This window comes from Urocitellus parryii, chromosome 11 (assembly GCF_045843805.1).
Source record: "Urocitellus parryii isolate mUroPar1 chromosome 11, mUroPar1.hap1, whole genome shotgun sequence".
In the NCBI taxonomy this organism is placed as follows: Eukaryota; Metazoa; Chordata; class Mammalia; order Rodentia; family Sciuridae; genus Urocitellus; species Urocitellus parryii.
In genome coordinates this window covers 39,289,331-39,316,818 of record NC_135541.1, presented here as the reverse complement: position 1 = coordinate 39,316,818, position 27,488 = coordinate 39,289,331, and the positions used below count along the sequence as shown (strand labels likewise).

Below are 27,488 nucleotides of genomic sequence, written 5' to 3'. Positions count from 1 at the left end.
TCCAGACATATGTTTATTAAGAGTTAAGAAATGAGACAGGGGATGTCACTCAGTGGTAGAGCACTTGTCTAGCAATGTGTAAGGCCCTGGGTTCAACCCTCCAGCACTGCAAAAATGACTGATAATTAATTAATTAGTTAAGAAATCTACTCAGACATTAACCCTAATATTTTTTCCTTGTGTTTCCTGTTCTAAGTGAGAGTGTGTACCAAATCCTAGAACTTGAGTAACTACTGATTACCCTAGGAGAATGACCTTGAAAGAATGCTTAAGGACAGAAATAAACTCATATATTTTATTTTTTTCGAGGTTATTGTAAATGGGATAGTTTTCCTACTTTCTATTTCTGAGGATTTGTCACTGATATACAGAAATGCCTTTGATTTATGGGTGTTGATTTTATATCCTGCTACTGTGCTGAATTCATTTACTAGTTCTAGAAGTTTTCTGGTGGAACTTTTAGGGTCTTCTAGGAATAGAATCATATCATCAGATAATCGTGCCAATTTGAGTTCTTCTTTTCCTATGTGTATCCCTTTAACACTCTGGCTAGTGTTTCAAGAACTATGCTAAATAGAAGTGGTGAAAGAAGGCATCCTTGTCTTGTTCCAGTTTTTAGAGGGAATGCCTTCAATTTTTCTCCATTTAGAATGATGTTGACCTGCTGCTTAGCATAGATTACCTTCATGATGTTGAGATATGTTCCTGTTATCTCTAGTTTTTCTAGTGTTTTGAAAATGAAGGGGCGCTGTATTTTGTAAATGCTTTTTCTACATCTGATTATATGATTCTTATCTTTAAGTCTATTGATGTGATGAATTACATTATTGATTTCCTTATGTTGAACCAACCTTGCATCCCTGGGATGAATCCCTTTGATTGTGGTGCACACTCTTTTTGATATGTTTTTGTATTCAATTTGTCAGGATTTTATTGAGAATTTTTGCATCTATGTTCATTAGAGATCAATGTTTATAGCAGCATAGTTAACAATAGCTAAACTGCGGAAACAACCTAGATGCCCTTCAATAGATGAATGGATTAAAAAAATGTGGCAAATATACAGAATAGAATATTACTCAGCAATAAATATTTGAATATTTTTATTTTGAAAATAAAATGATAAAGAAAGATACATAAAGCTTAATGATTCATTATAAATATAAATCCCCAAACACAGGTTATTAGGTATTCTATATTTTGTCTCTCAGTTCTTGTAACTAACTCCATGGATGCAGCAGGGCACCAGGAAGCTCCAGGGAGCCTCATTGCAGTAGAAGATCACAAATCTCACCTGTGGTGGCCCAGACTTATAATCTTAGTGACTCAGGAGGCTGAGGCTGGTGAATTGCAAATTCAAGGCGAGCCTCAGCAAATTAACAAGGTCCTAAACAGCTTAAGGAGACCCTGTCTCAAAATAAAAAGTCTTTTAAAAAGTAAGAATTCAGATCTAAGAATTGTATATGGAGCAGCCCTAAGGTCACATAAATCGCCACAATTTTATGAGCATATTTTTCTACCCCCTCAATTAAAAATCACAGAGCATAACTCTTAGGTCGAAACCTTATCAAATCTTAGTATTAAAGTAGGAATCTGCCAAATTATTCCATCATATAATTTTGATCATTGTAACAGCAAAAATAATGTAACAATAGTATATCTTCTCAGAAATTACTTTTAAAAGTTTTTCTTAGTAGAATCATTTCAGTCTAAATTTCCATATTCATTATCTTAAATTCCCACATCAACCCAGTGTATAAAATTTAAAATTTTCATTTTAGCAATTCAGGAGCTGAGGTTACTGAAAGTTTGCAACTTATTCAAAGTCCCCCAGCTACTCAGTGAGTGACAGACCTGGGGTTCAAATTGCTGGTACTAATGGCAACAACCTTAACACTAGGCTACTTTAAAAAAAAAAATAGAATTACTTTGTATGTGCCAGAGAGAATTCCAATGACTTCAAAGTGTGTATAAAATCAAAGAAAGCTTAATGAATATTGACTTAAAAGCTCAAAAGAGCAGAACAACTATCCATAGATATCAGAAGAGTCCTTTCGGAAATTTTTATTTTACTGTGTTTTAGATCTGAGGATGTATATTTTATTATAGATGTACATTTTATTATAGATGGTTTACTGGCCTGCTGAGGGAATTCAGCATACATTTTTAGGTCTGTTATTGACATGATACCAAATGGAACATTTACAGAACTGCAAAAATGAGCATGTCATAGTCACTGTCCTTGTGAAATACAAATCTCAGAGCACACAGATGAAGTTGATAGCAGACAGAATGTTGCAAATGTCATGCCAGAAATATGGGCAGTGTTATGAGAAACTAGCAGAGGAAAGAAGAAATAATGTAATTTGAAATTTCATCTTCATTAAATATAACTTATGTGCTAATAATAAGTTTTGTTGCGTGCGGATGTCAGATTGTTAAATTCATGGTAGAGAAACAATGGGATGGAAGTGGTCATGGAGATTCAGGAATATATGGACCAAATTATTTCTTCCTTGCCCTGTAAAATCACAGGAGAAGGAAAGGGAACTCCCTAAACTCAGCAAAGTTCCAAAGAAATGATGTCATCTGGGAAAACCAGTTTTCAATTAAGATAATTCAAATCAAATGATTGTTAGGGCTGTGGGGAGATTTTGGCTACCATCTTGCACAACTCCCACCTTAAAGTTGAAGAAACCCAAGGCATAGATGAGTGAAGATACTTGCCCAAGATTATATAATCAGTTGGAGTAGAAATAGAATTAATATTCTGGTGTGCAGACCGCAAGCTGCTTTCACTGATGACTGGTAACATGTATAGTATGGTCTGAAGCAAAAACAGTTGGATTACCCTTCTGGGATATATACAGTGGAGCCTTATACATGTCAGGCACTTGCCACTTACTGAAACAATAACAACAACAATAACAATAACAAAAGTCTAAGTAATGTTGGCTTTTTGATATTCTCAGAACAAATTAGAATTATATATATATATATATATATATATATATATATATGAATTAGAATTTTATATATATACACATACACACATTACACACATATATTTGACATCTGGTCACTTGGCAGTCTGTTAGATATTTCAAATTTAACATATTCCCAAATGAACTCCTGATGTTCCCTCCCCCAGAGCTGCTTCACTCTCAGTCTTTCTCCTCTCTGTTGATGAGATTTCTCCCATCTTTCTAATTACTTAGGCTAAAATGCCTGGAGTCACTTATGCTGTCTCTCTTCTTCGCCTACCACAAAGCAATCTTGTCAGCAAATCTTGACAACAAATCTTGTCAACCTGTTGGTTCTACTTTTAAAATATAGCCAGAAACTGACCACTATCCTCTCCTTTTCTACCATCTACCACCACTGCCTTCATTTAATCCCCAGGCACCCCTCTGCTGTTACTGCGGCACTCTCTCTACTAGACTCCTGGCTCCAGCATTTTTCTGAACCCTGTCTATTTTCAAAACAACCAGAAAGAGTCTTTTACAACATAAGCAGATCAACACGCTTCTGGTCCCTGGTCTAAAATAGACTCTCGTTTCACTTAGAGTAAGGGTTAAAGTTCTTTTATTGGCAGAGATGTTTATAGCATCGTCATTCATGATAGCCAAGAAATGGAAACAACCTAAATGTCATTGCATGAATACATAAACAAATAGATGTTACCTCCATTCAGTGGAAGCCATAAAAAAAGAGTGAAGTGCTCATGCGTGCTCCAACTTGGAAGAACCTTGAAAACATCGTCCTAATTGAAAGAAGACAATTACAAAAGGCCAACTACTACTCCATTTATATGAAATGCCAGAATTGGCGAATCCATAGGAACAGAAAGATATTAGCAACTCCCTAAGGCTGACGTGGCTGGAGGAACTAGGAAATGGGAGTGACTGTTAATGGGCATAGGTGTCCAGGTAGAAATGATAAAAATGTTCTAAAACTGATTGTAGTGATGATACACATCTCTGTGAATATACTAAAACCATTGAATGGTACATTGTAAATGGGTGTATTTTATGGTATGTGAATTATGTTTATATAAATCTGGTTTTAAAAAAAGAGAGTTGGGAAATAGGAGAGGGGGGAGGGAGGGAGGAAGGGAGGGAAAGGGAGAGAGAGAGAGAGAGAGAGAGAGAGAGAGAGAGAGAGAGAGAGAGAAGGAACATATCAAAAGAGTGTTTATAAAGGCCTCAAATTGGGAAGGAACTTTATACTTATTAGGAACAAAAAGAAGGCCAATATCCTAGAGTATATGAGTAAGGAAAAACAGCTGAAGAGTTAAAGACCCTGGTATGAAGGGTTTACAATTTTATCAGATGCCCTAAAGGAAGATTTGAAGGAATTAAAGCAAGTAAAGAGATTTAATCAAATTTCTATTTAAAATACCATTCTGGCTGGCTATTGTGTGGAGAATTAGTCCTGGGCAACTATAGACATGGGAAGAACAATTTAAAGGTTACTGCAATCCAGCTGCTGCGGTGCACACCTGTAATCCCAGCAATTTGAGAAACTGAGGCAGGAGGATTTCAAGTTTGAAGCCAGCCTCAGCAATTTAGTGAAGCTCAGTCTCAAAATATAAAACCAAAAAGGACTGGGGATGTCCCTGTGCGGTAAAGCCCCCCCCCCCCCCCCCCCCGGTCCCAACCCTAATACTAAAACAAATATTTTTAAAAAATTATTGCTGTTGACTGGATAATTTAAATTAGGACAGAGATGGAAATGGGCTATTGGAGAGGCAGTCCATGAGAGCTGGAGACTGCTGGATGTAGGACGTCAAGGATATGGGTGGGTAGTTACAGATTCCATGAGCTCGGATGGAGACCGAAGGGGTGCAATGGATTTTCGTGGTGTGGTTCTGGATGTATTTGAAAACAACCAAGTAGACATGTAGACAGTTTGATACTTGATTGGGTTCAAATCCTGGCTCTACTAGATTCTAGGTATGTGACTTCTGAAAAAGTTTTTTTTTTTTTTTTTGTGACTCCTTCAACTATAAAAGGAGATAAAGTAACCTAAAATAAATACATAATCTATTAGGTTCTTGTAGCCTGTTGGATGAAATCACACACTTTGGACCTCAGTTGTCAGCATTTGGATGCTGGCTCTAGTTGTTGTAAGTAACTTGAGAAAGTTACCGACCCTTTTGAGTCTCATTTTCTTAATCTCCAAATGGGCATAATAATAGCAGCTATCTCATAGAGCTGTTAGTAACATATGCAAAATGCTTAGGGCTGGCATAGAGTAAGCAGATGCCTAGTGGTAGCTAATACTCTTAGTTCACAAGGTTGACAAGAAGAGATGAGATAATACATTTGCAAGCAATCAGCATGTATTACATGTTTAAAGAATGTTACTGAAGGTTCCTCCCTTGTTGTTCCACCTGAATTTTTTCTTAATTGGACTTTTTTGTTTTTATGTACATCAAGTTACCTGGACACTCTCCAAGGATGAGAAAACCCACTAAATTACCCAGCTGTTAAGAGACTAAAGTCAGGGACCATTGCCTGCAGAGTGAGGATGGTGGAGGGAATGTCTAGCAGGGAGGACAACCCAGGCTGGGGAGACAGAGTGCAGTAAGCAAATGTGAATGTAGAGTACACCGTGGAGCAGATGGCATAACTCCTGGGAGAAGTGGGATTGGTTTGGGACACTGGATTCCATAAGATCAAACCCCACAGCTGTGAATTTTACCAAGTGGTAGAACACTAAAAGCAGACCTCCTCAAGAGAGGACATTCATTTGACAATATAGAAATTTTCTGTGAAATATCCCCGAGGCCTCTGTAGTTGCTGGCCCTTCATTCACGTGATCACTCATTAATTTATTTCTAATCCATTCAACAAATACCTACTGAGTGCCAGGAACTCAGAAACAGAAGGGGAAAAGACAAAGTTCTGATCCTAGTAGAGTTTAATGTGTCATGGGGGAAGGCAGGAAAGAAACAAGTACAGATGGCCTGATAAATTCTATAGAGTCAAATAAAGCCAGGACCTCAGAGAGGTGGAGTTGTGACAATCTGTGACAATGAACAGGGGATGAGGAAGAGGGAAGTGTCCCCAGAAGCCCCTCCCTATCATTCTGTATCCTGCTTTTCCTTCCTCTAAAATTCGAGGATATAAAGAGAAAAGTGTCTACTGGATGGAGGAAGATAATGCATTGAGTTATTAAATGTGTTCCTTTCTAGGGTTGTCACAAAGTGGGTGTCTTAGAGCAACAGCAATGTATTCTCTCACAGTTCTGGAGGTAAAAAGTCCAATATCCATCAGGGCCACATTCTGTCGGGGACCCTTTGAGGAGACCCCATTCCTTGCCTCTCCCAGCTTCTGGTAGCTTCTTCTGCATTTCTGGCCACATCACCCCAGCCTCTGCCCCTGTTATCACATGACTGTCTCTGCGTGGCCATATCTCCTGTGTCCCATAAAGACATTTGTCATTGGATCTAGAGCTCAGGAAGATCTCACCTAAAGATCGTTAAGTGAATTACATCTGCAAAGACCCTTTTTCCAAGTAAAATCACATTCACAGATTCTATCTATTAGGACAGAAACGTATTTTTTTCTGGGCAACTGTTTAATCCATCGTACCCAATAAAAAAGTCTTTTTAGTTCTCCTTTACTTTCATTGTGGACTTTCTGACATCCCTCATTTTTTTTTTCCAAGTAGAAAAGTTGTTTATTAAAAGGTGTGTATGTTGCTGTTTTTGTTTTTGTTGTTTTGGAGGCACTGTCGATTCAGAATTGAGGCTGATAACTGAGAGTCGCCCAAGGTACAGGTGTTCACATGGCCATAACCGTTAACGTGGTCCTAGGGCAATGTGAGCCTGACATCTGTTTGGGAGTTGCAAGGACTAATTAAGTTAGATTTCCAGATTAACTGGTCTAACTTCCGATAGACAAATGTGATCAATGTTCATACTCTGGAAAATTGAAGACATTCTTTCACTCATCCCTTCTCCCATCCACACCATCCATAGCTGAGCTACTACTCTTACTCAGATTTTCATTCATACTTTTAAAACATTTTTATAGTGTAAGTCTGCCTTGCAGTATAATATGCATACAATATATAGATGCAAAACCTTTAAATTAATCTTACACTCCTGTTCTTTACTTGTGCACACCCATGTAACCATCATCCTCATCAAGCCCCCAAAAGCCTTCTTCATGTGTCTTCACAGTGAATAACCCTTCCCCAAAGGCAGCCACTATTCTGTGATCTCCCTGTGGACTAATGACTTATTTTCAAACTTCTTGTAAAGCAAGATAGTATGCTGTGACCGTTTGGATCCTCTTTGTTTGCTCTTGTGGTGCTAGGGATGAGGACCTTTTATATGCCTGGCTGGTTTGGATCTAGAATGTTCCCGACAGGCCATGTGCTGAAGGCTTGATCATCAGCCTGCAATGCTACTGGGAGACGGTGGGATGTTTGCAAGGTGAAGCCTAATGGAAGAAAGGTAGGTCACTGGGAAATACCCTTGAAGATAATTATGGGACGCTGCCCCACCCCCTTTTGCTTCCCAGCTACCATGAGGTGAACATGACCTCTTCTGCTACGTACTCCTGGTCGTGAGGTTCTGTCTCAGCACAGGCCCAAAGGCAACAGAGCCAAGCAACCACAGCCCCCAAACTCTGAGACTATGAGCCTAAATAAACCTTTTTTCTTTTTAAGTTGTTTTATTTCTGGTATTTTTTTCTGGAAGATGGAAAGCTCAATATCACAGTTACTCTTTTTAAAAATTTTAAAATTGCGTGTGAGTGTGTGTGCGTGTGTGTGTGTGTGTAAGCTTTCCATTGCTGAAACAAAATACCTGAGAAAATCTACTTCAAAAGAGGAACCATTGATTTTAGCTCCTGGTTTCAGTCATTTGCTTCTGTCGTTCCTGGGGCTGTGGTGAGGCAGTCCCTCATGGCAGAAGGGCATGGTGAAATAAAGCTGCTGTTCTCACGGAAACTGAAGTTGCAGGGGTAGGGGTGAATGGGAGGCTGGGGACAAGATATACATACTCTTCAAAGTCCCCAAGTGATCTGCTTCCTCCAAGTGGGCCCACCTTCTGACAGTTTTACCGCCTCCCAATAGTCTGTTACATTATGAATTCCTAGATGAATTAACTCATTTAGGAGGTCAGAGCACCTCCTCCCCCACGAAATCCCCACCATTTCAACACTGCCACACTGGGGACCACACCTTCAACGTATGGGTTTTTGGTGGATATTTCAGATCCAAACCTCACTACTCTTTTTTTTTTTTTTTTTTTTTTTAATCTATGTCTGAAAGATTCATCCAAACTTTTCTGGGTAGCTGTCATCTTGACCACTACATATATTGTCCTATTGTAGGATACTTAACAATATCCACCAAGTCATGCTAATCCGTGTTGTTTCCATTTGCAAGCTATCATGAATAAAGCTGCTATGAACCTTCTTGTACTAGACTTTCAGTGGACATACGCCTTTGTTTTCATTGGGCATATCCCTGGGGTAGGATTGTTGGGCCACAGGGTAGGTGTGTCTCAGTGGTGCAAAGCCCAGGACTTTTCCGAAGTAACTTCACCAGTTTTCACTGCAGTTGGTTCATATCCTTACCACCCCATCTCATGAGGATTTTGAGTGTTAGCCATTCTGATGTACACACACAGGTGTTTCGCTATGATTCTAATAGCATCCCTTTAGTGACTCATAGTGAGCATGTCATGTGCGTGGTGGCCACTGTGCACCTTCTTTGGTGAAATGCCTATTCAAGCTTGTCCCCATTCCCTTAAAAAATAATAAGTTCGTCTTTTCTTATCAATTTGTATGAGTTTTAAAAATATACTCTAGAAATAAATTTTCTCTGGATTATATATTGTTGCAATCCATAGTTTATCTTTTTACTTTCTTAATTATATATTTTAGGGGTTGGAAAATTTTTCTGTAAAGGGCCAAATAGTAAATATTTTAGGCTTCACAGGCCATGTGGTCTCTGTGGCAACTACTCAATCCTGCCATTATAGCATAAAGGCACTTAGAGAAAATACGTTAAGTGAGTACGCTTGGCTATGTTCCAATAAAATTTATTTACAGACACTGAAATTTGAATTTCATATGCTTTATATACATCACGAAATAGTCTTGATTTTCTTCAACCATGTAAAAATATAAAAACTATTCTTAGTTCACAAGCTGTGTAAAGACACATGGCAGGCTGGATTTGGCTCACAGCCCGTAATGTAGCAAGTTCAGGTTTATTTTACAGAAAACAAATTCCTAATTTTAAAGAATTAACAATTTATCAATCTTTTCTTTTGTCATTAATGTTTTTGGTTCCTATATAAGAAATCTTGGCCTATTTCAAAGTTGTGAATATTTTTCCCTTTCAATTTTATTCCACTCATTTTATCATTCACATTTATGTCTATGGATTCACATGGGCTGGAGTTTTGTGTGTGGTGTGTAGTAGGGGGTTTTATACTTTTCTCCTCAAGTTGTCACACGCCTGTTTTCAACTTAATTTTGTAACTACAGTGTATATTCTCTGTGAAGTTCTTCCTGATGCTTTATCAGTTAAACTCATACATCTTTTCTAGTCATTTATTTACTTTTTGGAGCATCATGATGTACTATGCTAGGTGGTTTGTCTGAAGGAGATGATAGTCTTTTGAAGAGAAGAATTAAACTGTTGTAATAAGTACCATGGCAACAACTAGTATTTGTTGATATGTTTTTCTCCTTTTAAAAATGAGTTATGTGGCCTGGAGTGGTGGCTTGGCCTATGTTCCCAGTGGCTCCAGAGGCTGAAGCAAGATCTCGAGTTCAAAGCCAGCCTCAGGACAAGCGAGGCCCTAAGCAACTCAGCGAGACCCTGTCTCTAAATAAAATACAAAATAGGGCTGGGGATGTGGCTCAGTGGTTGAGTGTCCCTGAGTTCAATCCCTAGTACCGCCCCCCAAAAAAAAGAAAAAAATGAGTTATGTGTACAAAGAGACCATAAGCTTTAATTTAATTTTCTCTAGAGCTTTATATGAATCCTAGCATAAAAAGATACTCATGAAAATTTGATAAATGAATAAGTACACATATGTATTCGATGAATAAACATATACACGAATGCAGTAAATGTTATATAGAATAATGGTACACATGAATTCACTGAATAAATACACATACATGTGTATATACATATACAAACATATATGCACACATATGCAAAATCTTCCTTTCTTCCCTGCCACAGTCTGGCTGGGCACAAATCATGAGCCACTGACGCAGGAACAAACTTTATTTCTGAACTCCACCAGCACACTCCATACACGCTCCCAGGAACTCCCCGGAATGCCACAGGGCTCCTCCAGGAACCAGAAACTGGAAATATCCCTCCTCCGGCACTTCCCCAACCAATGGGAACTCTCCGGGAATCCCCACGAGAGCTCAAGTGGAACTCAACGGGAACTCAACGGGAACTCCGGGAACTCAGCTAGAACTCAAAAGTCATCATCTTAATGGCTCGCTAACGTCACCTCTCAACCACTACTTCTAGCAAAAATGCCATGCGTCATCCCGACTCAGCTGTGGCCCTCAACACTTCCCAGACACACATAGCTAGAGAACCACTTTAGAAACCACCAATCATTCTCCTGTGTACCTTAGAGAACAAAGTTTATTCAGTATAGATCAATGATGAAAGTCTTGAAGGTTTCTGAATCAGACTGCCTGGGTTCAAATCCAGCCCTATCACTCAGCTACTGGGTGATCTTTTTTTTTTTTTTTTTTTTTTTTACTTTTTAAAAAATATATTTTTTCATTGTAGTTGGACACAATACCTTTATTTATTTATTTATTTTTATATGGTGCTGAGGATCAAACAAAGTGCCTTGAATGTGTGAGGCGAGCACTCAACTGCTGAGCTACAATCCCAGCCCTGTGGGGTGATCTTCAACCAGTTACTTAACCTCCCTGTGCTCCAGAAACTTCAACGCTAAAATGGGAAAATCTTCTTCATAGAATTCTCTAGAATATTAAGTGAGTTAATATATATAAAAAATAATCAGAAGCCTAAAGTTTCCAGAAGACAGGAGTTTTTAATCTTTTTCCATAGCTGCTAGAGAGTGTTTGGCACATAGTAGATACTTAGTAAATACATGCTGTGTGAATTGCCAATATCTGGGTCATCAAAATCTAGAAATTGTTAGCTGTTATGTTTTGCAGGATAGAAAAATTCTGCCCATCCCAACCATTCCCTGTCCCTCCACTACAAGCTTCACTCTGGAAGCGGTAGCATTTTTCCATAGTGACACAAGGTGGCAGCATCGGCTTCCTTTTGGATTAGCCTGGTTCTAGTCTCAGCAGTTCTAGAGATAAATTATCTCCAGCATCTTTTAAGTTTCTCCAGCCATTCTAGATTCTGGTTTGTTGATGACGCTGTTTTTTTTTTTTTTAATTAACAAATTAACTGTTGAATTATCACATGCTTAGCTTTTAACTGTCCTAATTTCTAGCTAAGGAAAAGATTACTGATTGAAGAAAGGTTAAAAAAAAAAAAAAACTTGACATGATTTCAAGGTTGTTACAGTAACACTACTGCTTTGTGTTCTTAAACTCTCTTTTTGTAACAACACAAGCGCTTGACAAATTATGAACCAGAACCTCTTGTTTCAGAGACAAAAGGTGCAACAATGTTGTTAACAAAACAAAATAAAACTTCTCCCCTGTCCAATACAAACATAAGGCTAAGTCTGCAGCCCCTCTAAGTTACCCTGTGAAGCAGAAATTCCTCAGCAGCTTTGTGGGCAAGACCTTATGATATATATATGTGTGTGTGTGTGTGTGTGTGTGTGTGTATATATATATATATATATAAAGAGACTTGGATTGTGGTGCTTCAGAACTTTCCTTACTTCCAACCCAAGCAAATGCCTTGAGCTAATGTTAGAATCACTTCCACTTTATCCATGGGGAAAACCAGCTCCATTCATTTAAATGGGCTTGACTCAGTTTTTCTCATCTGTTAAGTGGGGCTAATGATAGCAACTCCACCTACTTCAGTGAGCTGTAAGGGAAAAAAATAGTAGTGAAAGTACTTAGAAAATGAAAGCAGAAGAAGATGTTTAAGCAAATGTGTTTCTTGAATTTCACAAGCAATATTTAGAAAACAATGTGTAATTAGATGGTTTTTAAAAAATCATCATCTTTGATTTAGTACCTACAAAAACCTCTAACAATTGAGTGTTTGAAAATGAGGAATAAAGATGACGAAGATACTAATGCAGTTAAGGCAGGATGAATGAAATCAAATGGCATATTCAGAGCTGGTACTTGATAAACGCTTTTTGAATACCGGTATTTTATTAGGTGTACTATAGAAATAGTTTTCACGTAATGCACATGTGTGCGCGCACATGTGCTAGGTATTGAATCCCCCCGGCCTCATGCATGTTAGACAAGTGTTCTACAGTTGAGCTATATCCCAAGCTCTATATTGTTCATTTAAAATATTAACATTCAACCAACATTTATTGAATGCCTCTGAATACCAAGTATGTTCAAAATATATTATTTCATTTTATGATTTTTTTTAAAGTCTTCTCCACACGAAAGAAAAATATGAGCCCCATTTTAAAGTTGAGGAAACTGAGGATCAGAGAGGTTACTGAGCTTGTCTTGGGTCAAACAGCAGATCCAAGACTCTTTGACCTCATATCCTATGTTCTTCCTGCCCTTACTCAAGAGTGTTATTGGGCTCCTCCAGGCAGTCCTGTGGAATAACTCACGATATCAAATCCAACTCCTACAACAGCAAGCCAACAAACTTTGTATAGTGAATACCAGAGGTGGACTGTAACAGTTTTAAAAAGAACCAAATAAATGGGCCCTTCTGAAGTTAATTTCTATGGCTTAAGACTTTTGAGTTCTGACTTCGAGTATACAATTTTATGTAAAGGGACTCAGCTACTTTCCCTTAAATATTCCCAGAGACAATTTATACCTTCTCAAAAACTAAAAATGATTAATTATTAGTTGTTAAGGGTTAAAAAGAGAGAGAAAATTACGAGGTAACAGGAGATCTTAGAAACGAAGCCTATTTCAATCTCTTGGGAGGGATCAGTTATTTAAGAATGATGTGCTGTGGTTGCCCACACATAATAAGTTAATCTTAAAGAGGCATTTATCCCTGCTGATGGGATAGTTTTTATACAGACCCGTTTAGTGAACTGGATGTCATTTTAATGTGTGAATTTGGATAAGCTGTGTTTACCAGGAATTTTAATTACCTAATTACTTTGAAATGACACCATTCTAAACTACCGAGTCTGTTTCACTGCATTTTATTTATTGGTAAGATTGTTCAGCTTTAATGTTTAAAAGAAGAAAAATTATAACAAAAAGAGAGAAAAAGAAAAAATGTAAAGCCAAGAGGCCTTCAAACTTGTGTATCCGGGTGGCTGTTTTATATCTGATTCTTTAAAGAATCATACTGACACTATATTTTATAACTTGTTCAAGTCAATTTTAATGAGGATTTGTAGTATTCTGTTCCATTGAAGGGATATTCAAATAAATTTTTGTTTGCATAGAACTACATGCATCAATTAACACTATGATCTGTTAGTTATGAAAAAAAATACCTCACAGAGCCTCATAAATGAAATGTAAAACTCTTATTTCAACTTCCACTTATTTTCCCTTTTATATACTGTTGAAATATCAGATTATTATCTTTATTAATAAGTAGTTGGAGTTTAATCCAGAGAACCTTAAGGCAAATAGGTTCTTAGTAACTTATCTAGCACAGACTAGAGTTAACACTCTTACCTAGTAATGTTTAAAGAGACCAACAATGGTGAAACTGTTCAATAATGGTAAAAATCTGATTTAAAAATATTTTTATTCTTAAATTAATAAATAAAAGTCATCTCACAGATAATGAAAAGCAGATAGAAAGCTCAAAGGCAGATAGCTGAAATTTACTTGCTGCATTTTTTTTTCTTGGGCTCTGGACTTCACTACGTGCACAGAGCTAGCAATCTCTCTTTTTTCAATTTGTGTATATATATATATATATATATATTTCAGTTGTAGATGAACACAATATCTTTATTTATTGGTTTGTTTATTTTTATGTGGTGCTGAGGATCAAACCCAGGGCCTCAAACCTACTAGGCAAGTTCTCTACCACTGAGCTACAGCCCCAACCCCAGAGCTGGCAATCTTTGAGAGGCAAATTATGGGCCACCTGTGTCAAGTGTATTAAGACAGAGTGAGATACAGAGGTATGAATATAGGTAGCCCTCTGAGGGGCACAGATGCTCAGGGGTGTTTGGAACCCAAGGAGAGAAAAGATGAGAGGGGGCTGTGGTTTGGGGAAAGCTTTCAGGTACTTTTATATTGGAATTCAGAAGGTGTGGTTTGATGACCTAGAATTTCTAGGATGATCATAGTTTACCAAGTGGGTTGGGTGGGTAAGGAAAATACACTGGAACCCTGAATTCCTTTTAGAATTTCATTAATTATGAGCTTGGCGTTGCATTGTTTCTGCTAAACATGTCAGGAGACTGCATTTATCCCTGAAAACTGTTTGATAGCAGATAGATTCTTTAGTTCCAAAACTGCCTTGGAGATTCAGTCATTCTTGCTTCCAGAAGATAGCAATTTTGTTCTTTCTTTCCCTCCCTTCCTTCTCTCTCTCTCTCTCTGTCTCTCTCTCTCTCTCTCTCTCTCTCTCTCTCTTTCTTTCCATACGAGGGATTGAACTCAGGGGCACTTGCACTAAGCAACATCCCCAGCCTATTTTGAATTTTATTTAGAGACAGGGTCTCACTGAGTTGCTTAGTGCCTCACTTTTGCTGAGACTGGATTTGAACTCAAGATCCACCTGCCTCAGCCTCCCAAGCTGCTGGCGTGCACCACCATGCCTGGCGTTTCTTGTTCTTATCCAATCTAAATTGATCTCATTTCAGCAGACATCAAGGCTTGAGCACTAGGGAGATACCATGGGGCTGGTGATTTACCACTGACTAGTTTTGCTAATGATAACAACAAATCAGATTGAGATAAGTGTTACAAGAGTGTTATAAACAAAGTGTTGAGGGTGAGATTAATTCTGTGGAGGGGTCAGGAAAGGGTATAGGGATGAGGTGACGTTTCAGAGAACACTAAGGAGGAGCATTTGGCAGTCTGGGAAGGGAAAGGTGTACATGAGCAAAGGTGTAGGAAAGCAGGCGTGTGGAGTGTGAAAGGACTGTTTTCAAGAAATGGAAGTAGTTGCTTGATGGTTGGATGTAGGTTAATGAACCCCCTAACAAGTCAATGTAAGGAAGAAGGTGGTCCTTATAATGTATCAAAAAGGCACACTTATTTCTATTTCTGGATCACAAAAAGAGACTCTTGGAAGAAATGTCTAGTTATTGCCTTCCATGTTTTCAGTTTGGTTCTTCTAGGCACTACAAAAAGAAGGCCTTTTCCCTAGAAGTGTTCATTATCTAGAAGGAGAAGGAGAAGAAGAAGAACTCATACAAAATAAGTAAAAACAATATGGCAGCCTCCAGAGAGACTCATTAGATTGCTTGAAACTGGAGCCCCACAGCATTTCTGTTGTCCTGGAATTCCCCATGGTGGCACAGAGAGCTGGAAACCAGCGCAGCTGGCAGCTACTGGAAAAGCTTGGGAATCCTCTGCCCTAGAATCAGGAATAAAAGTAATGACTAACCCTCACAGAGTACTTCCTGTGTAAGAGGCCCTATCCCAGGAGCATGTATGGATTAAATTTATGCATATGCTAATTACATTTTTAATGTTGTTGTGTTTGAGAGAAACAGTTATCATCTGTAGTTTACATGGGGGAAACAGCACAGAGACCCAGCCAGCTTTCGGATCCAGGTATGTGGCTCCGGGGTCTGGAAGTCTTTTTCACCATAGTTTCCTCCTAATCCAGTCACTCAGGACCTGGCACCGAATGAGAAGATCTTGAAAACAGACAAACAAACAAACAAACAAACAGATACATAAACAAACCCAACCAGTTTCTTTTAAAACTGAAATAATCTAATTCAAGTCAAAATAAAGACTTGGAAATCCCAAATTCATAAATAAGGAGCAGTGCATTTTGGTAGTACAATCCTCACTTTTGTATGACCCAAGGCCAGCAAGAAAATGTTTCTTTTTTATTTATATATTTTTCTCCTTTTGTGACAATTTGGTGTTTCTGAACGCTAGGGGCTCCCGGATTCTCTGGTTTGAGAGTAACTTTTCCTTTTAGGACTTTTTTTTTTTTTTTTTTTGGAAGGGGGTGGGGGGGAAATGTGGCCTTAATTATCCTACGTTTTAGGCAGCTTAGGAAGGGGCTGTGCTTTCGGAGTCCCATCAGAGCCAAGTAAGGAGGGCCCTCTCTCTCTCTCTCCCTCTTTTTAAAGGAGCTCGTGAAATAAAAGTGCAGAAAACAAACCGAAGGATCACAGCAGCAGCCGCAGCGACAGCAGCAGCAGCAGGAGGAGGAGGAGGAGAAAGAGGAGGAGGAGGAGGAGGAGGCAAAGTTGGAGTGGGGCAGGCGCTGCGGAGTTGCCGGGCTCCGCGCAGCTCCCATTCATTAAGTAGCCAGCTGCGGAGGAAGGTGGCCGGGCGCCCGCGCTGCCCACTCGCTACCTCGCGCGCACACACACACACACACACACACACACACACACACACACACACACACATACGCCAGACCCGCGCTCTCCAAGCAGCGCCGCTCTGCAAAAGTTCCTGCTCGGGATTTGGCTCTCTTCCCCTTGGACTTTCGAACGACTTGGGAGTTGAGGGAGGAAAGCAGAGGCGCCCAGGGGGAGCAGAAAACTGCACCGTGTGCAGCTGGAAACAGGCAGCCGGGCTGCACTCTTGGCGGCCGCTCCCCGAACCCAGCCGATCCGCCACTCTCCGGAGCAGCCCGGCCAGAAAGGCGACCCGGGCGTCTGAGTGTGTGGCTGAAGTCGTGGGGTGTCTTCCCGGGGCTGGAGGCTCGCTCCGCAGCCAGCGCCATGCAAAACTACAAGTACGACAAGGCGATCGTCCCGGAGAGCAAGAACGGCGGCAGCCCGGCGCTCAACAACAGCCCGAGGAAGAGCGGCAGCAAGCGGGTGCTGCTCATCTGCCTCGACCTCTTCTGCCTCTTCATGGGTGAGCTCAGCCCCGCTGCCCCTCGGCCCTCGGCGCGCGTCCTAGTCCCCCCCGCGGCCGCGTCCCAGGGCCGCGCCGCGCTGTCAGCAGTGGGGCCCCCGCAGCCCTCCTGGGCGCCCGGGCAGCTCTGGCTCAGGGTCCCGCCCTCCGCGATCCCACCAACCTCCCGGCCTGTGGATTAGTGTGTTTGGGCATGCTGTGCGCTCGCGGGCCACGGTAAACCGGCCCCTTAGGAGCAAGTCTCCTTCTGGAGCCCGGGCACAACCCCACCGGAGGGGTGGGCTCCATCTCTAGCAGAGCGGAAGGTGGTTGAACCATGATCCAGAGCCAGCATATACTTGTCGCCCTTCATCCAAGTCAAATGGATCTCTGGGCGAGCCGGGCTCCTGCCTGGAGCCGCGCTGCCTGGCCCCGGCTGTATGTAAACATCCAGCCCTTCCGCCGCTGCTGCCTCGCCAGGCCAGATTTGCAAGCTCAACTTTTCACTTGCTGTTCTCTTGCATGCCCCAGGGTTGGGACAGTGTTCTCCCCGGGCTTGTTGCTGGGTTCCATTCAGTAACCACCTCTTGTGTGCCTACTGTGTACCAGGTGGTAGGCAGTTTCTCTGGAATCCGTTTTAACTAACCCTTTCTCTGACTTGGTGCAATAGGGGCCAGCAACCCCATTTGGGACCACAGTTTAATCGCACTCCCGGAAAGTAGAAGAGATGCTCCATTTTTGTTGGGAGTCGTTGGAAGCTACCGCTTAAAGGGCGGTGGGAGTTAAAGGAATTGGGAGTGGGAGCGGGTGGAGGATTTATGGACTCTGTTGGGGGAGGGAAAAGCTCTTGACGCGAATCTATAGGAGTTCCAAGGTTGAAGTCAGCGTAGGATTTTTATTTTTATTTTTTTAAGCGAATTATAGTGTAATGGAAAGTGCATAGGACTTGTCATCAGAACACTGCCACTCTGCCACTTGCCGGGTGTGCCACCTAACTGCCTCTTTGGCCTCAGTTTCCTCCTCAGTTGAATGAGTGAGTTGAAGTAGATGTTCTCCGAGGCCCCTTCTTGCATTAAGAACTCGGATTTGGTCCAGGAGCTGTTCTGCCAGCTCTGCTAACTGAAGAAACATCTGTGTTCCCAGTTCAGTTCCCTTAAAATAGAACTCCTGCACGGAGACTTAAGTCCCCTTTGAAATGGCTTTGTCCATGCAGATTGTGCAGACCAGAGACTTCTTAGGCAGGAGTTCTACTCCCTTGTGTTCAGGACTCTTCTGTAGCAGTGTAGGGAGTATACAGTGTCCTCTAATCCTTGGCTTGGCTGCCTGTGTCAAATCTGAGAACCAAAGAAAGATGGCATTTTTAAAGTTTAAAAATAAGAATAGCCCTCTTCAGATAGGGAGAGACCTTAGAAAGTAAAACTGTGCTCTGCAGGCAGGGAGAAAGGTCATCACAGTTCAGGTGGCATATCTCATTTCCAGCTCTCTTAGTATCAATTCAACATTAGAATGCTATGTAAAGGAATTGTCACTGGGGGGCCTACCTTCCTGGTGGCGGTTGTCTTATTATCATGCAGAGTGGGACAGATTAGTACTTACCATCTTGTAACCAAGCTGTTGAATTTTTAAAAGACCTTCCCAGGTCCTGGGGGAGTACACTGGCCCTAAACAAGTTGAAGCTGTTCCCTGTAAACTTGCCTGGGGCTTCCCAGTGTTCACTCTGGCTCTAGCTGGTGGTAGGGTAAGATCTAGGCTGCTTGTGCAGGGTCCCCCTCCTGCCTCCCACTTGGTGATAAGGAAAGCCCAGCTAGAACATGCCTGACAGCCTTCCTACAATTTGATTGTTCTCCTCCCTTCCGCTCTTCCAATTTCAGAAGGCTATCCCAAGACATGGCATATTCTTGTTAAATGAAAAAGAAAAAAGTATGAAGGAATTTGGGGAAAGACATACCCTCCAGCTATAGTTTAGCCAGGAACATAGAGGTATTCTGTTAAGCATTCAAGGTGCAGGTAAAGGGTGTGTAGGTGTTTTAGTTCTTCATTGGCTACAACGCTCCCCACCCGTGTGCCCAAGCTAATATTGTAGACCTGTTTATTGTGTTTATTCACAGTTGGTCTTATGTTTGAATAGATGATTTTGTTTACTTAAAAAATGCAGCCAGATGTCAGGACCATGGGTTTTATTATAAAAGACACATATCTACCTTTTCAAGGTCTATGTGTCTTATCATTAAAACCATGGCAATAAAGTCATTATTGTTTTTCCACCTAAGTAGAAACCAAATTACATTTTTCACTAATTCAATGTCTTCGTAATACCTTTAATAGAAAAACTGTAAGATAAACAAATATCTTGAGATACTTATGCAAGAGAAATCTATTTGGTTTCCAAAGAAAAATGAATAACACAACATGTGATTTTAATATTCCACATACTACAGTCCTAAAAAAAATTGTTTCTACTTAGTTGCCTTTCTGCCTAAGACTGTCAATATGATTTAATTTTTATATAGTTTACTGATCATATGGTCTGGATTACAGGGCACTAATATATTAAGAAGAGAGACAGTTTTCTGTTTATTCTCCCATAGGATTATATACCAAGCTTCATCTCCTAGTATCTGGAAAAAATAAAAGCTGATGTGCTATGTAAATGTTATGTAAGTGAAAATATGCAAGTAGTTTAACTTGTTTCACATACCTTTTGGAATATTAAATTCTGGGTGATAAAACAAAAATCGCCCTCTTATTTGAAGGCTGAAAGAAAGAATTTGGTGTTAGAAAAGCCCAATGGGAGTTTACTTGCTATTTAACAGCCATCTTTGCCAACTGAGTACTTTTAAATGTAATTATGAATCTTTGCATGGTGGCTTTTCTGAAATTCATTTTGTTTTTGTTTTAGTTAGGTAACATGTATCCCCTCCTGTTTTTTGTGTGTTGGTTCTTGTGTATGAGGTTCCATGAGAGTGGCAAAGAAGATTCTCAGGCAAAAAAATGGAGGACCATCTACTGTTTTTCTAGGCTCTGTTATTAGTCTCTTTTCATAGATTAATTTATATATTCTTAAATGTGACTCCTATGACAATATTATCTCCATTTTATAGACCAGAAAACCAAGTCTCAAGGATGGGGAAGACAGATTCACACTGAGGTTCATTCCTAATTCTCAGTTTAGCACAAGTAGAGTCTTTTCCTCATCTAGACAATCCCGAAGCTCAGATTGCAGGAAGTCCTGTCTGTTTGTCCACATTTCTTGGTTTCCTATTTGCACCAAAACAGATGGATAAAAGAGGTTGATTCTCCTGAACACTGGATACAGAATTTAGGTGGACAGCAACCATGATATTTAATTTGGTTGGAATGTTTTTTGGACACTTTTTAAATTTGCAATGAAATGGTTGAGATAAACTTTCAGAGCTGGTTCCATATGTGGGATATATAGAGTCATCATGAATAATATTAGATTACTAATAACGAGAGAGGGGCAGTGTATAGAGGAGTGAACAGGTGACTTGGAATCAGGAGTTAGGTTCCAGGCTGGTCAGTGGCCAGGAGCTAGTTGTGTGATTATGGACAAGTTGGTTTTCTGTGGGTTTCAATTTTTTCTATCAGCTAAATGGCTAGTTGAGTGGAATTATGTGTAATGTCCCAGGCCCCCATGAAGCATGCTAATAGAAAGGAAGGGTGCAGCATCTGAAGTCTACCTTATATATGCATGCTCTTCACGGACATTAGCTCTGGGAACCATCACAACAATGAGGCACCCAGGGATCTGGATTCCAGTCTTGTCCTGACATTACATTGCTATGCGATTTGGGGAAAATTCATTTGAACTTTCTGGGCTTTGATTTCCTGATTATTGTAGTGAAGGGTGGAGCCTGGATCATCTGTCAGTGTTCCAACCCTTTAACAACTTCACCAATCTATGTTAATAGATATGTAGGAACTCAGTCATTGTTTCTTAGGGATCATTTATCATTAATCAAACTGTTATGTGTTTGCCCAAAGAATTAATGTTGGAAATTACCCTAGATTGGTGTTGATTCCAGAGGGAAGGTTAAGTATTGCTTTTATGAGTTAATCCAGTCTGCTGAGCAACTGGCTAGATTTTTCTTTGGTCCAATGAGTTCTTTCACCTGCCCCCTGAAATTTATAATAATCACAAGCAAGCAAGTAAGCCAGCACAAGAGGCCTTTCCCCTTTTTTTTGCTCAGTTATTACATTTACTCAGTATGTGTTTTCAATAACACAGTAGGTTTTGATAACTTAATCTACCATTGAATCACAGAACATAGAAACAGATTTTCATTAATCAACTGTTGAGCTGCCTACCCAAATACCTTGCAGGGATTGCAATAAATATGAAGGGAACTTGCACTTAGTTTGTAAGTTCTGCTGGATTTCCTAAGGATGGTGGGAAAAACCTCCATTTTCTTATTGTCCCAAAATTGCTAGTCTCCCCCGCCCTTCCTCTTATCTGTTTCCTTTTTCTTTCTTTACATTTTCTTATCTTTGGAGATACACCATCCACCTTCTGTGGGAGACTGCAACAACTCTGCTAGATCCAGAGTTGGTGGCCTTTTTCCACTTTTAGCCCTTTTGAGTGTCAATTTTGGATTCTTTCTTGACCCCTTCCTGTGAGGTTGTTTGGGCTGGCAGGCCCAGTTGGTCACAGCATGATGCTAATGAGACTGTAGTCAAAGGCTTCTTCCCTGTGCAGGCAGTTATATTTATGGAGAGACGGACCTTGTGTGTGGCAGCTCAACTGAATACACATTATTTGAGGAGTAATCGTTAATTTTTTTTTTGGGGGGGGGAAGTGCTACCTATTATGTCAAGATTTCATAAACTTACCTGATAATAGAACCATATGGTATGAAATACAGATTCTTAGACTCCTTCTCAGGAAATCCCAATTAAGTAAGCTTTGAGCCAGGGCCGAGGATTCTATTCTGTATTTTATAAAATCTTTGGCTGATTCTTATCAGTCCAATTTTAGAATCACTACATTGTGTAATAGCTGCTGTCTTAAGGGCGACTGAATTATGTAGTGGGTTTTTTATTTTTATTTTTTTTGTCCCTGCACTGAATGTTCTAGCACTTTTTGCATTGTTAGGTTGTCTGTACTTTTTTTTTTTTTTTTTTTTTTTTTGGCCAATGCAACTGTCTTTTTCAATAAGGAAAAAATCAAACTTGCTAGAATTATTTCCAAAGGAAATAATACCTCTGCTGCAGTGCTGGAAGTTTCCTTTGATTTTCAGTGTGAGGACTTGGTGGTGTCTCTGAAGTCTGACAGGCTAGATTCCTTATTTTCTGGTTCTAAACTGAGTTCTGTGTAGTCAAAGTTGCCAGCCAAGTGACTACTTTGGGAAAGTGAGATGTTAACTCTGATTTTATATGCATGTATGTACGTATGGATGGATGGGTAGATAGATAGATATAAATAGATACTGAAGTTTGTGCCTGAGCAAAGAGTGAAGTGGGAATAAACAGAGTCTTCAATAGATCAAAGTTAGTTTGGCACAGTGTTGTAGGAATGACACAGGCTTCGGACTTAACCCAGTTCTGGGTTCAAATCCTGCCGTGAAGCTATGTTAGGACACATAGAGATCAATCAAGGATCGAACTGGGCAGTGAAGAAGACAGACTTATCATGGATAATCATGAAATAGTTTAAAATGTGATGGATAAGCCTCTCTGTGGACATAAGAAAGGTGTGACTTGGGCAAAAATTGTTGAGCCTCTCAGGCTTGTCTCCCCATTTGTAAACTAGCAAACCTGGAAACACCTTTGTGTTGTGTAGCCAGGGAAGGCCAGGCGATGAGTCTGAAAGCACCCTGAAAAGTGGAGGGCACTTGGTCGTAATTCACAGTCATAGTATTTTCAGTTCCTTCCCAGTTTCCTTACTGCTCAACGATTATATGAAATCCTCTTTCATTTTTTTGGCAGCAAAGTTTCCTGAAATATATCAAGGGGGAAAAAAACATCAGAGGAGAATCCTAAGAAAACCAGGCAGAGTGGACACAAGTGTTTTCCATTAACTGGAGAAACGCAGCAGCAGGTTCCTGACCCTGTCTGGGAAGGTCGGAGTGCAGGAACCCAGTCATCTTCCGTGGCTCCTTCTTCCTCTTTGAAAGGGGACGGCCAGATCAGGTCATCCTGTGGGAAGGCACAGACTGAGGCAAACAACACCTTAGGCAAGGGTGGGGAGAATTTGGGCCATCTCTTGTCTGTCATGTGACTGCCCAGGTGGAAGACCTAAACTAAAAAGAATGGTAGTAATTGGAAATGACCCAAATGCTCCTTATCCAGGACATTCTTACTCATTAAGGAAGGGTACTGCTATGCTCCACGTATTTATTATTCAAGCCAATCATGTGGCTTATTTGTTTTTGTGTGTGGTCGGAGGGATTCCACTGAGGGTCTCAGGCATGCTGGGCAAGCCCTCTACCACTGAGCTACACCCTCAGCCCTTTGAATATTTTATTTTGAGATAGGGTCTCACTAAATTGCCCAGGTTGGCCTCAAACTTGGAAGCTTCCTGTCTCAGCCTTCCAAGTAGGTGGGATTACAGATGTTCAACACTGTGTCTGGCCAGATGAGGAAACTGCAGCTCAGAGAAGTTAAAATAACATATGCAAGTGTACTCAGCTTGTAAATAGTCACTGAGTTTTCCACAGCTCTTGTTTACCGCGTTGTCCACTCTTCAGTGCAAATAATGCAATGAAAACTTACTCTTTTTTTATTCCATTCCTTTTCACATATTTCAATTTTATTGAGTCCATGTATATACACTGTGGTCTACAGGGTCCAATGTAGGACACAGATTTAACACAAATACTTGTGAAATGGTTTAAAAATGTGACGAATAAACCTTTTTGTAGACATAAGAAAGAAAATACCATTAGAGCAGTTCTTTATTGCCTAGATTCATGGAATCTTTAGAATTTCAGTATCAACAATACGAAGGATTTTTTTCTTTTCTTTTTTTAACAAACACCGTCAAAAAACAGACCACTTTGGGGGTAGTGGTACTGGGGATTGAACTTAGGGGCACTTGACCTCTGAGCCACATCCTCAGCCCTATTTTGAATTTTATTTAGAGACAGGGTCTCAGTGAGCTGCATAGCACCTCACTTTTGCTGAGGCTGTCTTTGAACTCATGATCCTCCTGTCTCAGCCTCCGGAGCTGCTGGCATGCAACATCAAGCCTGGCCAAAAAAAAAAAAAAAGAAAGAAAGAAAAAGGAAAAACAAACAATAAACAGACCTTTTTGAGTGAGTGGAGGAGGCTGGGAGGTAGGAGAGGAAAGGCACAGGCTTTGGAGACATAAGCACTTACTCATGGCTACCTAATCCCACTGAGGGCGCAGTTTTCTCATTTGTAAAATGGGATCATACGCACATGCGTGTGCAGTTTTGAGGACTTCCCTGGTGTGGTGCAGACATACATACCCAGCAGATTGATCGGATCCTGGCCAAGGCCCTTGGTGCCCAGGTGGGGACCTGAGGCCTAGAGAGAGCAGACCTAGAACCAGGGTCTTCCCTTGCCATTTGGCTTTTCTGGTGTTTACTTGGCAGTTTGGAATCAAATATCACTCACATGGTACAGCTCTTCTGAGAGCGTCCTCTTTTCTTTCCTTTGGCGGTGTCAATGAGCAGAGGAACAAGACGAACAGGTTTCACTTTTAATCCAAATCAGTGGATTTTAGCTGTGAGACCAGGGATGCATGGGGAAATAGGAAGGACTAGGCAGTCTTTGATACGTTCCTTCAAATGGGTTCTTGTTCTAGAAAGTGCTTATGACCTAAGGTCACTGCAAACTGATTTCAGTTTGAATAGGCGCCACCTTTTTTAAATATATCTATCCTAGGAGAGAAGAAAGAAAACCTTTGTTTTAAAAGGTTTTGCTTTTTTAAAGCCTCTCAACAACTCTTGAGGTAGAAATTATTCTGGTCTGCTGAGAACAAAACTGAATCCCACTTTAAATAATTTCTTAAGGTCATGCATTACTTGGTGGTTCTTACACTCCAAAGAAGGCTAGCCAGGTTCTTGAACATCCTTGTGAAATTATTTCTTCCCGTAGGTCCTGGTTAAACTACAAATTATGTTCCGCTCTAAAATCTCCAAATTTAAACCCAAACCCAACGGAACAACACATGTAGGACTCAGTTGGAAACCTTTGAAAGGAACTTGCTGATTCCTCTGTGCTTTGAAAGTATACATTGCAATCAGGGTATCGGTGGTGGTTACGTGTGTTTTTGAGGTTTGTCACAAATTAACAAAATTATATGCCTAGAGAGTTTTGCAGAGAAATGCAAATCAATGTAAGCGCCTTGTCATAATAAACAGCAGGCTTTGGTTCCTGTTTATGTATCCTTAAAGCACATGATTACATTGACACGGAGGAAGCTGTCCTCATTGATGTTTTCTTTGTATCTGGCCCCCAAATTAGTTTGTGGCATCAGTATAATTTCTAGAGAGTATATTTAATTAAGTCTATGCTTGTATCTGTCTTTCAAGTGTGAGTCTTGTCTTCCTCAGATGTTTCTGGAATACCTACTGTGTGCTGCAGCCCCAGGTTTGCTCTGGAGGAATTCCTAGGCTGGTGGATGGAAGACAGACTTTTGCTGTTGATCTGTGCTCTAAGGGATGACTGGGGAGCCTGCAGGGGGTGGGTAGCAACACTGGGAAGAGTGATGGAGGGACAGGCATGGAGCTGGATCTTGCAAGATAAATAACAGCTCCAGACCCAGGAAAGGAGAGGGTGTTGGAGGCTAGAGCTGAACCTGGATCCTGGGGATGGAGAGGAGAAGGAGGGTGGGAAAGACGTCATAGGTCATTCCTGATCTCCTGGTTGGAAGCCCAGGGTCTGTGATGACGCCATTCCTTCCCAAACACTTTAAATGTGGTATTTATGGAAGACTTAGGAAACTCATTTGATAAGATTAATAGATGCTTCTTTAGGTGCATAGCCTGATTACAAAGATGAAGTTTAAGTTATCTCTTTTAAAAACTGTTTAAATTTAAATTTTTAAATTCCTCAAATGCCCCCTAAAATAAGTGGACTGGAAACCTTGGTTTAGAGAAAGGGTTGTTCTTGGGTCGTAACAGTATTTTTTTCAACAGCTTTATTGAGATGTAATTCACCTACCATACAATACATTCCTTTAAAGTGTGCGATTCACTGATTTGGGGTATATTCACAAGATTGGAAAAGTATCACCACAACCAATTTTTAGAATGTTTTTATTACTTCAAAAAGAAACTGTGCCCTTTAGTACTTACTCTCCATTCCCATCCACCTCCCCCAACCCATGACAAGCCACTAATTGACCTTCATTCTCTACAGATTTGCCTCTGCTGGACATTTCATATAAATTGAATCATTACATAATGTGTCTTCTGTGACTAGTTTCTTTCACTTAGTATAATATTTTCAAGGTTCATTCATATTGTCGGATATATCAGTACTTCATTTCTTTTTATTGCCAAATAATATTTCATTGTATGGATATACCACATTTAGTTTATACATTTAATACTCAATGGGTCTTTGGGTTATTTGGGGGCTATTATAAAGAGTGTTGCTGTATACATCCAGATACATATGTTTTCAATTCTCTTAGGTCTGTATATTTCAGATTGGAATGGCCGGATCATATGATAACTGTGTTGAACTGTTTGAGGAGCCTGTAAACTGTTCTCTATGGTGGCTGCACCATTTTAGAAATATCTTAAGATTAAAGTATGTAAGAAAAAATACAGAAGTTTTACTGATGATCTTTGGAATTAACATATTCATGAAACCACTATGGTGTTACTTTGTTCTTAGAGGCATTTTGCACAAAGAAACAAAGTTTTTAATCAGGTAGTGTCACTGCTTTTAAAAGGAGTGCACAGAGAACAACTAAGAAACACATGCTGGGTGGTCAGCTAGACCCGTGGAGTCACACTGCCACAGAGGGGGGAGGCATGACACAGAAATGAAAAAAGAAAAAGGATCTTCACTGTACCTTAAAAACTGCAAATATTAATACATATATATTATATAAAAATGTAAATGTTAATACATATACCTCTCCCCCTCTCCCTCTTTCTCTCACTCTCCATATATATATACAAAACCTGTGTTACTTATTCCTAGGATATACTTTAAAATAATTTTTAAGTCCATGCAATAGAAATCTTTCTATTTAGTTCCTGCTAAGATTGATGATTCACCCTTTTCTCTCTCCCAGGATGCATGGCTGTATGTATAATTATCATCTCAGGAGTTAAAATTATTATGTATCTTTTAGACTTCTGTGCTGAATGTCAGGACATATTAAAGGGTGTAAGACGAGCACACATATTTAGAAATTAGTTTGATCAC

The 27,488-nt window shown here is 40.1% G+C and overlaps 1 protein-coding gene across 1 annotated transcript in view; it reads left to right on the top strand.

The window, feature by feature from the left end:
- Positions 1-16,373: 16,373 nt before the first annotated feature.
- Plpp3 (phospholipid phosphatase 3) overlaps positions 16,374-27,488 on the top strand; it is an 82,152-nt gene continuing 71,037 nt past the window's right edge. Inside the window, exon 1 of the mRNA XM_026382385.2 lies at positions 16,374-17,138. Coding sequence (XP_026238170.1) covers positions 17,000-17,138 — 139 coding nt within the window. The 5' untranslated portion in view covers positions 16,374-16,999. The remainder of the gene's footprint in view (positions 17,139-27,488) is intronic.